Source organism: Elephantulus edwardii, unplaced genomic scaffold, assembly GCF_000299155.1.
Source record: "Elephantulus edwardii isolate Elephantulus edwardi_28Jun2011 unplaced genomic scaffold, EleEdw1.0 scaffold00014, whole genome shotgun sequence".
Classification (NCBI taxonomy): Eukaryota; Metazoa; Chordata; class Mammalia; order Macroscelidea; family Macroscelididae; genus Elephantulus; species Elephantulus edwardii.
This window is the reverse complement of record NW_006399764.1, coordinates 11,552,138-11,565,631: the sequence shown is the minus strand read 5'-3', so window position 1 is coordinate 11,565,631 and position 13,494 is coordinate 11,552,138. Positions and strand designations below refer to the sequence as shown.

The following is a 13,494-nucleotide window of genomic DNA, read 5'->3' as shown; positions in this document are numbered from 1 at the left end:
TACAGCAGGGAAAAATAATTTTTTGTATGCCCACCGTACACGCACAAGGCCAAAACTCTATGCTAACTGACGTAAACCTTCCAACATACTCCACTGTGAGAGAAGCAGAAGCAATCTGCTCCCACGTGATTTACTGCATCTGAAGACCTGGTGGAGGGTCAGCTCTGACTCGATGGCGCACAACAACAATGTCCTCCAAGAAGCCTTGGTAGCACAGTGCAAGTTATATGCTGGACTGCTAACAGAGAGGTGGGAGGTTCATATCCACCAGGCACTCTGTAGGAGAAAGATAAACAGTCTCCTCTCACAAAGGTCTACAAGCCCAGCAATGCGGTGCAGGGTCAGCCATGAGGAGGAATCATCTGGAAGGCAGGGCTACGTGCTGCCATTATGACCCAGTGACCACGAGGCATCACATCACATGGCTTTTGTGCATGTGCTATCAACATGCATTGTCATTTTCTTTCCTGCCAATGTTTTTAAAGTCTCTGATTATTTTTTTTAAATGTCTGGTGCCTTAATTACACTATCATGGTAATTATTTATTAACCTATATTAATAACTTTTTAAAAAAATTAAGTAGTAATTAAAGAAAAACCAAATCCCAATGCTTTGGGATTGGAAGCAACTCACAGAGACCCTTCTCTGCTGAAGGATTTCTCATCTTCAGCCCACAAAGTGGCTGGTGGATTCAAACCACTGACTTTTTGGTGAGGTGCCAACACATAACACACTTTGCCACCAAGGTTTCTTTAATTAGTGGGGGGCAGGGGAGAGATAAATTGAAAAGGGTTCCTACTTAGTAATAATGCTATTTATTCACCACAGACAGGTTTTAGAAGCAACTTGGTTGTTCTCTCTCAACTCTGATTGCCATCAAGCCTCCTAGCTGACCCTCTAGCAGGTTGTCAGAGGCTATAAAATGCACAGGAGGAGACTGCCCCCTTCCTCCTGCAAAGCTGCGAGTGGGTTCAAGCCACCAGAGGCACCGCCTCCGGGTCACCACCACCACCACCACTCTGTATGCACTATGCCACCAGAGCTCCCTTCTTTGTTGCTAGTATGCACCTAATCTAATAAATATTACATTTAAACCTGTATTCATGATAGACTCCTCTAGGATTAAAAGTAATCATCAGCATTACTGCGGATTATGTTTGGTCTGGTATGGAGAGGGCTCACGGGGGAAGGGCATGGCACCTTGAGTTACCACGTGGGCGATACCAACCTCTGGATGCCACTGCTCACAAACCAAACTTATAACAAGAAATTGAGAGAAAGAAATCTCCCTGATCTCTAATACTTTCATGCTAAGCACTTATAAAGAAACTCTTAATGGGTACCTTCCCTTTTTTGACAAACATGTCGCATCAGGCCTAAAAGAACTGATTTCTGCTTGAAGCAACTAGAAATTCCAGTTTGGGCTAAATGTTCTAAATTATATATTTTAAAAAGCCATTCGACTCTGAATATATCAATCTTCTGGCACAGGTAATAACTCTAAGTAAATCCTGTAGATCATCCTAATGATCACTTACCAATATTATTTTAAATAAATGGAACTCCAAACCAGAATGAAGCTAAAGATAAGCCTCATTTACTTTAATAAAAAGTGATGGTACATTGATTTCATCCAAAAAGTTAATTGTTAACTGCTGCATACCAACTAAATCACACCCACAGACTAGTTTTACTTTTTTTTTTTTAGACATTCACTGATAACTCGCCTTCTTCAGGTCTCAGTCACTGTGCACTTATCATGTTCAAATGACAAGGATTAGGTCACAAGACTGTTTCTTTCAACAATATTCTGTTTCTTCCCAGAATTGTGGTCCTGCCAATGGAACAGGATGGGCCCCAAATACTAGGGGCCATCATTCAGCAATGTCTTGCCTGACCACAAAATGAATGTAATTTCACCTACAGAACTTTTTCCCTTTTAAGGTGCATCTACCTTGGTTACTCTCATTTAATTAAAACCTCGGTTATGTCTACAAAATCAATTCTTGCTGAGCATTTGTCTGCTAGTAGAAGTGAATAATTACTCAGAGCTATAAAAGTAAACATTTAACACCATTTATTATTAAAGTCATCTTTGCCCGGGCACACTTCTGAGTCACTGTGTCTACATGTAGGATCATTTCACATTTCTAGACTCCTGATTAAGTTAAGTGAAAGTGTAAACAAAGATGAACAACCTCAAGGGTCTCTCCCAGCCCTAAAAAGACACATGCACCTTGAAGGCAGGATCACCTGTGTGTTATTTATGGCTCCCAGAGACTTCTCCTGCAAATATTTAATCTGTTGCTTAAGCACATTGCCATATCCACAAATTATCCTCTCAAACAGCCCTCCAAAACCAGAGAACAAAAAAAGTAGATCAATTTGACAACATTAAAAACGTAGGCATGGCAAGAAACAGCTTAACTTGGGTACAAGAAAAAACAAAACAAAAAAATAAACAAAGGCCAAGATGTTTCAAGACACATAATCAAGGATTACAATCTGATAGATTAATAACATACACAAGATATAAGGAAAAGGCACCAAAGAGGCAACCTGAATGGTCAATAACAAATACATAAAATGTTCAGCCTCAACAGGAACCAGACAGAACAAAGACACTGTGTTTCCAACTTAAGAAAAACAGGAAATTTTCACATATCCATTGTTATTAAGGATGCAGAAAGATAACATTCATTGGATGATAACTCAAGTATAGATTCTCACTACTGCAATAGAGAGAAGTTTGTCAAGTCTAATGCAAATGGGAATGCCCACCGAACAACTCAAATTCTAGTTCTATATCCAAACTCTTGTTCATTCATACAGAGTAACAGGTGCAAGGACGTTCACTGGACAAAACTGAGTTCTATATTCTCTAATACGAGTATTTCTCACACTGCCGTCAAGTCAGACCCGACACACTGTGGAAATTCCACTGAGTTTCCAAGGTTGTAAAAGCACAGAGACGTGGAGGAGCGGGAAGAGGGACCGAGACGAAGACCCTCAACCAGATGGGTTGACAATGTGACTGTGGCAACGGACTTAAATGTGAATGTGAGGAAACCAAAGAAAAACCCAAAAAGAAGAAAAAGAAAAAGCCCCAGGAGGCTCCACAGGAGGCTCTACAGGAGAACGGAATGGAAGATCAGTCCAGCTCTGCTCTCCCTAAACCCAAGAAAAAGAAATCTCTGTCCAAGGAACTGGTCAACAGTGACTTTGAAGAGCCTGTTGATCCAACTGTAAATGCAAAAGTCCCAAAGAGGAAGAAATCTTCCTCCAGAGAGGAACCAGAAGACCCTGAAGAGGTTGCAAACAGCGTCCCAAAGAAAAAGAAGACACTTTCTAAGGAGGAGCCCGTCAGCAGTGGACCTGAGGAGGCCGTCGACAAGAGCACTAAGAAAAAGAAAAAAATCAAAAAAGCACCCCAGGAAGATTAACATGGACATTCCCTGGGGATGTGAAGGACATACCCAAATGTTGCCCAATAAAAAACTGTTTACATTGGTAAAAAAAAAAAAATGGGTCAGAGATTTTGATGCTGGCACAGGATAGGTCAGTCAGTGTTCAGACTGGTTGTTCATAGGGTCACTCTGAGTCCTACTAAGCTTGACAGAAGCTAACAATAGCAACAAAAACATAGGAGAGTACTCATCTTTTCCCCTCAAATTCACTGGTGGGTTAGAACTACCAGAGACGCACAGAGAGTGGGTGGTAGTGTAGTTCCCTCCAAAACTACACCACCAGAGCCATGTTGTTGTTATGGTTATTGTGTGCCCTCGGGTTCAGAAGAGACTCATAGCTGACCCACCATCAAGTTTTCAAAGGCAGTAAATCCTTCTCCCACAGAGCATCAGGTAGATTCGAACTATATGCCTTTAGGACCGACTGCAGGGCAGCTTCTTACCATCTGGCCACCAGAGTTGGTAAGATGGAACTGAAGGAAAACAAATGTTCTCTATGAAGAAAATGGGGGTAAGTTTGAAAGTATATTGAATGGGGGAAGAAAAAGATGTAAAACCATTCATCCACAAAAATAATTCACACTTAAATAATGATGTGATTGCACAACTTTGTACATATCCTAAAAACCCTAAATTATACACAACAAAAGGGTGGATTTTATGGTTTTAATTATATCTTAATGGAAAAACCTTATTCACCAAGGACAATATTCTTCATACTGAATCAGATGTAGTATACTACCATTTGCAACAATTTAAATGTGTAACTACATACAAATAGCATGGAAGAAAGGTTGGAGATATGAAAGAAAGGGAAGTATTTTAAAAAAACACTAGCTACAATGTCAGTACATAAATCCCTAAAATAACAGAAATGTGTGATCAAATGTCAACATTTGTTCACTCTCGCAAGTGGGGACTTGAATGCTTGTTATATATCTTTCTTTGTATTTTCCTGTCCTTTTTTCCCTTGAGAATTTTTTTAAATAGTCATAAATTACTACAAAGTATATGAAACGGGCATATCACAGAAAAAGTGAATACACACATATATAAAAAGTGTATGTATCTACGGTATTACTAAGCAAATGAAAACAAGTTATCTTTTCTTCTAATAGATTAACAATCATCTTTTTAACAAACCTATTCACTTCTAGAACTAGCAACTTTGTGGGGAAACAGGCAGGCTCTTAACCCCTGGAAAACTACAAAGTGGGACATTACTTTTTGGAAGATAGTTTTGTAATAGGTATCAAAATTTAAGACCTATATATCTTTTGGCTCAATTATCTCCTTTCTGGAAATGTAACATAAGGAAATTATTGGAAAAGCCATAAAAAATTAATGTCAAGGATCTTATTCCCAGTCTTAGTCCTCAGAAATTAAAACCAGGAATAGCCTAAATGCCCAAGTGTGGTATAATAAATCTATATTCAACATAAAGCCATGAAATTCAGCAACTTACAAAGATATCTCATGCAGGAAGGAAGGTCTAATTTTTCTCTCCGGCTTCTAAATAAAGGTGTGCTGGGCATTGGAAAGAGTTTTTTTAAAAACCTCACTTGTTAAATGAACTAACATTAGTTTATAGCTAATATTTATCTGCATATAAAGATGTCAACCAAAACATGATCTATAAAGATTATTTTAGATAATGTATCTATTTATATTGCTGTATGACTTGATTTTTCTGCAATAAACACATATGTAAAAATCAGAGAGAAACAATTATTTTCTATTGCATTTAAAAATGGAATATCTGATCTTCAGAAAGGCTACACTACACAACTGACCAACTGAGTTTGTCAGTTTCCGTAATATCTAGAACCAATATTTTTAGGAAAGGCTTTTTCCCTAGTTTTAGAATTATTAGAAAAAACCTTATTCTTCATAAAAAGTTTAATGAATACACATAGCATTGCAAGCAAGAATAAGAGAACAAAAAACACAAAAGAGAACAAGTGTTAATATATGTAGAATGAAAAAGAAATATACAAAAGCCTGACCACAAGCGTATATAAATGTGTAAAATAAAATGTTTTAAAAGGATATTAATTTGTGTAACTGAGTTTAGAGAATTTCCCTTTCTGTGGGGTAACTGATTCTTTGAAGGGCAAATATATCAAACTTGAAAAAAATGAGGAAAATATAAAATGCTCTTAGTATTTATTTCCTTTAGGACACATGTGAAGTATTGTGTTTTGGGATCAAAAACAATCTAAAATCTTGTCAGTAACGATTAAAGTCCTATAAAAGTTCAGTAACACACAAAGTTCTTGTTTAAACATGTAACTGGTACAACTTAAACCTACTCTTGCCCCTTCCTCCAAGAATTAGCTGCTTAGTAGTTTCCAAGTTCTATTAGACACTCAAACCTGAGATGAAATTAGAGGTTAAAAACAAGAAAAGCTCTGCTTCACAGAACAGTATAAAAGTTGTGTTAAGCACTGGGAATCATCTGTAGTAATTGTGTAAAAAGCAGGGGATGGGGCAAGGTTGGGCCACAGATGACCTACTTGATGGAAATCTCAAAGGCAAGTGAAACAACAAATTATCTATAAGGTGAAATTATCAAACCAACTGGTACTCTGGCCCTGCCTACCTCACAAAGAAACGCTGCTACAGAGGCTTACCTAAATAACAGATGTTAAAAACCTCTGCAATGGTACTAACAGTATGTGAAAAAATAGACAATGATATTAACTTTAAAATGTATGCCATTGAACTGCAAACTTGGAGTAGACACCTCACTGAAAAGGGTTGTTAGATAATCGTTATACTGTAATTTAATTATGCAAATGCCTTGGAAGGCTTACCTTTCTGCCTTTCATTTAAAGAGTGTTTTTATTAGCAACAATCATCATGGTTTTTTTTAAGAATTCAATTTTCATTTCTTACGTAGTTTGTGTGTCAGACAGTACGCTGAATACTGAAGTTCTCACAGTTAAGTTAGGGGGCTGGGTCGTAAAGTTGTTCAGATCCTTCTGGTGGATTGGCAAAGTTAAAACTGTTTTCATAACAAATTTAAAAAGTTATTTGCTGCTTCCCCCTCCCCATTCTTTCATAAGTGCACAGCGGAGTTTTCCTAAAGCTACATGGTGTGTACAACAGAAAAAAACATAAGCAAATATAAAACCCAGGTGTTTTCTATTTGAAACATTCACAAAAATGTAAAACAATGTAATTCTCATTTTTTTCCTAAGGAAATAGTTTTCATTAAACTATTATGAGTCAGTATGAACCAATGATTCTTAAACAAAGTAATAATTTGTTTAGAGTGTCTTATTTTAATTCCTAATAAAGTACATACTAAAGTGTCTTATTTTACTTTCTAAAACAGTAAGTACAGATAGTTATAACTTACACAGAACTTTCAGGGATAGTCAATTGTTAATGGTGTTAAAGCGATCTTATAACAAATAGCTTTGAGATGACTAATTTGTAGTTAATCCTCAATTTGTAAAGTAACAGAAGCTTTCTATTATCATTCTTTTAACAAAAGAAAATAAACACAGGAGTAACCTAAGTGAAATCAAGGAAACCAAGTGAAATCTGTAATCCCTAAACCAAGCTCTTCCTCATCCTTAATCAACAGTGTAATAGCATCTATCCAAAATGGTTAAGACCAAGTTCAGAGAGTAACATAGTAACCCTTTGTTAAATTCTGTATTGGTCTTTACTCTGTCTTTCCATCTTAAAAACACATGCTCATTGTACGGTTCTGAATAATTTTAAAAACCAAACACTACAGAAATTACCATTAACAACTCATGCACCCACAAAAGAACAATTCTTAGTGTTCACCATCTCAGAATTTCTACAAAAACACAAATATACAATTTTAACAGTATGAACATGTTTTAAATGGAATTACATTAATTTAGCAATTTGTGTTCATTTCATAGTGTCTCTTAAATCTACAAAACTCTAAATACAGTTGCCTCTTTTTTTTAAACAGGTTACCAACACTAAAATTAACCAGTTATAGTCTCCAATGGTATGCTTCCAAAATTTGACTACCACAAAAGCAATCCCAAGAAAGAAGCTGTATCTTTAAGTACATGTGAAGCCGTATCTGTGGGAAAATGTCTACAAGTGAAGTATCTGGGTCAAAGTGTATAAATATTAAAAATGGTAATGAATTTTGCCAAATGTGCTCCACAAAAAACAGTTTACATTCCCACACTGCCACATGCAACTCCCTCCACTAGTTTAGCTATTAAGTGCCAGGGGAAACTGGGGTGTGTTTCTTCAAAATGCCAAGGAGTAAAATAGCCCTCACTGGTCGCTCGACACCATACAGAGCAGCAGTACAGAACTTCTACAGCACTCACTAAATATGGGGGTACAATCATCCATCCTCATCTTCCCTTCATGCTTTTTAAAGGACCTCACAACAGAAAATATGCCAGGTGCACGGACCCACCAAACACAAATAAGAACTACTCAGTTAAGGCTGGGTTCAAATATTTGAATCAGAATAAAGTTATAAGTGTTGATTTATTAGGCTTTATCTAACCACTTAAAGGATTAAGGCTTCACATAAAAAGCTATCAAATCATACCAGTGGCCAAACTAGCTAACACAGAGCATTAAGCAACAGATTTTCTATCATAAATGTCAACAGAACAGATTGCAAGAGTTAAGCATAGACGTAACTGGAAAGAAAGGTCACTCAAACCCACAAACGGAAAATGAAAATATTAATATTTTTAAAAGAATCGTTTTACCTGTCACCATTCCCTTCAGTCATATCAAACTATTACACATCTCTGGTACTAATAAATAAGATATGGACTTTCTTGACCATTTAGATAGTTTAGGAGATAGTTTTAATAATTCATCCGACTCAGACCTGCTTATTCTGTAATAATGGAAAGTCACTATTTCATCAAGGTCTTTTTCCTAGGACTATCATATAGTTTTTCAAAGATTTTCTCCCATACATCTGAGTAGCAGAGAAAAACCTCATTAATTCAAATCCAATTTACTCAGTTCTGAAATGGGATATGTAACTCTCATTAGTGAACAAGTTGAAAATAGTATCATTTCTTCCTCTACAAATTCTCATAAAAAGCACTGTGAAGCAACAGAAATCAACCTGAAAAATCAATTCACTTTTTTAAACCAATGAATTATGAAATGGCAGACTCATCCATCCTTCCAGGTAAGCAATTCTTGTCTCAATTCTTAGTTCCTCTGTTTACAAGCTGATAGACATACTGCCCTAACAGTGCAGTGGTTAAGTAGTCAGCTGCTGACTAAAAGGTTGGTGGTTCAAACCCATCAGGTCCTCCATGAAAGAAAGGTGCACAGCTTTAGAAAACTTTATTGGGTCACGATAAGCCACAATAGACTCAATGACAAAGAGTAATGGTATGATTTCTCTTAAGATTCATTATTACTTAGTTTACATCAAAACATGTGCATGTCTTTCAGATTCTTCAGTTTTTTTACCCTATCTTGAGTGGGTCAACAATATAGCAAATACAGTGCCTTAAAAGGTACAGAAACAGAATTAGACATATCTGCTATTCTTATTCTTATCCTTTCTAAAGACTGTATAAAACTGAAAAGTAAGTTACAAGATTAAGAGGTTATGTTTGGTGTTTCTTGAACTTACAACCACCTATTCCCAACGAACAGAGAGAAACACTCTCCTGCAATCTGACTCACGTGTAATTACAGTATGACAAGGTCTCTCCCGGGCTAAGCAAGCTGGCATTTTTCCCAGGACTTGTCAAATCATGGAAAGCACACATACAAATAAAAAGCCAAAAATAAACATTTTAAAACAATGGCTTTACAGGCTGCATAAAAACTCCACAGTTGAGAATAAAAACTAAGAGTTCCACCAGCAAGCAGACGCCTCTCACAAGACATGTCTGAGAAGAAATCACTGTTATCAAGTGGCTTACACACCTAGCAACAACTCCCAGGTGTGGACTGTCTGGGCAGCGCCCTCCGGCTCCCTGGGGCTGGTCAGAAAAATCATTAACTATGGGAAATGCAGGGGCACCTCACCACACACACCTATCAAAGCAGAGACAGCTGAGAAACATGCAAGGGACTGCTTATCTTTTTGATCATCATCAGTCATAAGACCAATTTTGACTGCAAAGGGGCCTAAGCAAAGTTGCTTGAAAGAGTAACATTCTCTGCCAAAGGAGTTGGTTTTCCTAACACAATAAATACTGCTTTTTCCATTAATTGTATTTCACCTCGAAACGACTAGCAGGCAAGCAGTAGTAACTGTGGATACCAAGGATCTCAAAGGTGGTTTCTTTTGTTTAAACTCCTCTGCCGTGGCTCTACAAACACATGGAAAAAGATTTCGAGATGAATCATTTCCAACCCTGTACATTGACAGAAACTTGACCATGCTCATTTTTATCACAGCTTTAAGAAAATATGAAGTAGAATGTTTATATAAATATAAATACATATGTGTTTGCATAAAATGCTAACAAATACCCATTTCTCTCCTATAGGTAATGCATATGCCTACTAGAATCCACCTTCTCATAGATTAATGTATTGATCACTCATTTATAAATCTCATTTATTAATCACTCAACAAAGCCCATCAAATTCAACTGTTCAAGTTTTTAAGAGGGGGTGCTAAACCAAACCACAATAAGCAAAAAAAGACACTCGTGCTTCCCACTCCTCCAGCTCTGGAAACAAAAATAAGCATTAGCACAAATCCCTGGCCACCTCTCATACATACACATCATTTCTCCTTTATTCAGCTCTAGAAGGTTCAATAATTTCCACATAGCTCTAAGCAGAACAGATTTATTATCATGTTGCTCTAAGAAACTGCAGGAGTTCTAGATGCCAATAAAGATTACAGATCAAATGGAAGATTACTAACCATTGTGTCCACTTAGATAAACAAACCTGCTCACAAAGCACCTTACTGTATTTGTACTGTTGCCTCCACCAATCCAACTAAAAGACCCTCAGTGGCTTCCCAGATATTATAGAGGGAAATGGATGTCTGGTGTCTGAAACCTTCAATATACCTTTGCAAATGACAATCCATTGCTTTCTCCCACCTCCCAACCCTCAAAACGGTCTTGCCCTTCAAGGCTCACAGAGACTGAACAAGACTATGTAAATTGGACACCAGACCCAAGAATCAAGGTGGGAAAAGACTAAGCAGAAGGCACCCAGCACCTCTGAACCTTAGCTTCGACCCTGCCAGGGACCCTCTTGCCTGCAGATGACACTGGGCAGACTCTTGGGAATCCCACACTGAATCCAGCATGCGATCAAGTATCATTGAGGACCAGAGGCCAGTAAGCCTCCCAATTTTAAATCATAACAACGAAGAGACTGGGGTCGGGGTGGGGTGTCTAACAGCAAAAGTCTATGGCAACTGGCAACTGGCTCCCGTGACACAGGCAGGAGGACAGAGAAGACCCTGCAAAGAACAGACTTCAGGAGATGGAACAATAACTACATCCAGTGCATTCCTTGTTAACAACACAGGTAACTCTTATATCCTCTAGGATAGAAAAAGGGCACAAGCTGCTTACTGCCTCCAGCCCCAATCCCCACACCTCCAACCCCAACAACTAATTGCACCTTCCCCACAGATCCCGCAGCTAACCCCAGAGGAGCTGCGAGGTTGGGCTGGGGATGAATAAACACTCAACACCTGAAGGTCCTTTCTCTGCGGTGACTTTCACCGGGCCAAAGGCGCGCGCTCCGGGGCAGGAGCCCAGACCCGCGCCGCGCACTCCGGTCCCAGGCTCTGCAGGCCGGCGCGGCGCAAGGGGCGACCCGGGGGGCACGCGGGGCCAGGCAATTGTCTCCAGCGCGAGCCGGGACATTATTTATCAGGCCCCTTTTGTATTCCAGCCCTACCTCTTTTTGGCCTAGGAAAGCTTTCGTGCAAGTGGAAGACGACTTTCTCCACAAAGTGCTGTATGTTGCTGTGCTCCGGGCCGCGCACGAACACCATCCAGTCGTGGGTGAATCCCTCCACGGTGGGTTTCTTGCGCACCAGGGCGCGGTGCCCCAGCTCCAGCTTCACCTGCACGGCACACTGCGGGCAGGGGGAGGAGAGACAGCCGTGAACAACAGGAAGGCGCCGGAGCAGCGATCAACATTGCGCCTGACATGGGTTTGTTTTTTTTTTCTCTCCTCCTTGAAACGCACATAAAAGGAAACGGTGGTGCCCAGTGTATCCACGTTCCACGCGCGTGGGCGCGCACACCTCGCACCCCCGAGGGCCGCCCCGCCCTGGACCCCGCGGCCACCCCAGCCGGTTGTAACGGAATGTCACCCCCCGTGTTACCGGGCCGCGAAGGGGGTCTGGGGCGGGGGAGGGAGAGCACACTCGACCACGACAACAAATGCATCGGAAACAAATTAGAAGACAATTAGGAAGCAATGCCGGGGCGGTTTCCCGGCGTGGGGACCGGGGGGGGGGGGTGCTGGCGAGCCCCCTCCCGGAAAGTACCGCGGCGACAGGCACACGCCGGGAAGTCTTTGTGTACGTGTGTGTGTGTGTGTGTGTGTGGAGCGCGGTGCCAGGCGGAATGGAAACTACAGGCAGCCCGTGCCGATGGGCACAAACTCCCGGGCTCCTGCCCCAGGGCCGCGCACTACAAAAATGGGACGTCGTCACACACACACACACACACACACACACACACACACACGCGCGCCCGCGGGCAAACACGCCGAGCCATCCATAACTTAGAGGGCCCCCCCGCACCCCACGGCCAGCAGCCCCCCGCCAACGGACAGCCCCGCGCCCCCGCCGCACACTTCCAAGAGCCAAAGTGGCCCCAAAGTACCTCCCACTTTCCCCCAAAAATCCAATGCCGCCAGGCAGGCAGGCGGCGGGCGGACGGGGCCGAGGCAGGGCTGCGCAGCGCCCGGCGCGGGGGGCAAAGTTGCGAGCTCCCCGCCGCTGTCAGCCCGCACACTCCCGCTCGCACGCGCGCCGCGGACAACGCACCATGGTCCGGCCGCGGCGCCTCGCGGAGGTGCGGCCGCGGAGGCTGCTCGCCGCGTCCCCGGACTGCGCCCGCGGCTCCCGGCGGCGGCGGCGGCTGAAATATGGCTGAGTTATTATCCGCCTCCTTCCACCGAGGGCGAGTGTGTGTGCGAGTGCGCGCGTGTGAGCGAGAGCGAGTGTGTGAGTGCGCTTCTTGCGATCGCACGGAGAGGCGCGGAGGGCGGGGGGCGCGCGGGGTGGCGGCGCGAGTGTGCGAGTGTGTGTGCGCGAGCGAGTGTGTGTGCGAGTGTGTGCGCGCCGCGAGGGGGCGAGGGCGGGGAGAGGCGGCAGCTCCCTGCAAGCCGTACCAACCTTTCTCTAATTGGAACCGCGGAGCGCTGGCGCTGTCTGGGCTGCGGCGGCGGCGCGGGGCGCGGGAGGGCGGGCGCGAGGGGGGGCTTTTATTATGATCTTTGCATGTACTTACCGAGTTAGCCATGCCTGGGGGCCGGGAGCTTTGCTGGGGTGCTGTGCGGTCCCCCCTCCCCCGCCCCCTCTCAGCTGTAATTCATGAAGAGGCTGCTATGAATGAGAGCGCGCCCGGGAGCGGAGGGTAGATGGCGGACATTCTCTGCCTTTTTTCCCCCACCCCGCGCTCGCTCGCTCGCTTATTAAACTCAGCCCCAAAAGCAAAAGCAGCAGCAGCAGGAGCAGCAGCTCCGGGGCCAGAAGATGAGATTCCGGAGCATGCGCCGTGGCGCCTGACACCGGGGCTCCGAGCCTCACGGGGCGGAGGGCGGGCGCGCGGGCGGGGCGGAGCGCGCGGGGAGGCCGAGCGAGCGAGCCAGGGGGAGCTCGAAAGAGCCAATCAGCGGCCGCCTCCCGGAGCCGCCGAGCGCGGCGCTTAAAGTAACAGGTTCCTGCCCGAGGTGGGGGGCGCACGGGCGGCGGACGAGGCGGGGGCGCACGCGGGGAGAGCGGCCAGCTGGGGAGCGACCCCCACAGCCCCGGCCCCTGAGTAAACTCTGCGCGTCCTACAATAAAAAACGGATTAAAACTGCTGGAATGTAG

At 42.9% G+C, this 13,494-nt stretch overlaps 1 protein-coding gene across 2 annotated transcripts in view; it reads right to left on the bottom strand.

The window, feature by feature from the left end:
• The window catches only part of MLLT3 (myeloid/lymphoid or mixed-lineage leukemia (trithorax homolog, Drosophila); translocated to, 3), a 344,501-nt gene extending 331,331 nt beyond the window's left edge, over nt 1-13,170 (bottom strand). The window contains exons 1-2 of one of the 2 annotated variants that reach the window (XM_006881274.1): nt 12,911-13,170; nt 11,343-11,523 (exon numbers count right to left, since the gene is read on the bottom strand). In XM_006881274.1, the coding sequence (XP_006881336.1) occupies nt 11,343-11,523; nt 12,911-12,922 (193 nt within the window). In that variant the 5' untranslated portion in view covers nt 12,923-13,170. Of the gene's footprint in view, nt 1-11,342; nt 11,524-12,444; nt 12,542-12,910 lie in introns of those variants that run through there. The other variant, XM_006881275.1, reaches the window with a different exon arrangement.
• Nucleotides 13,171-13,494: the final 324 nt, after the last annotated feature.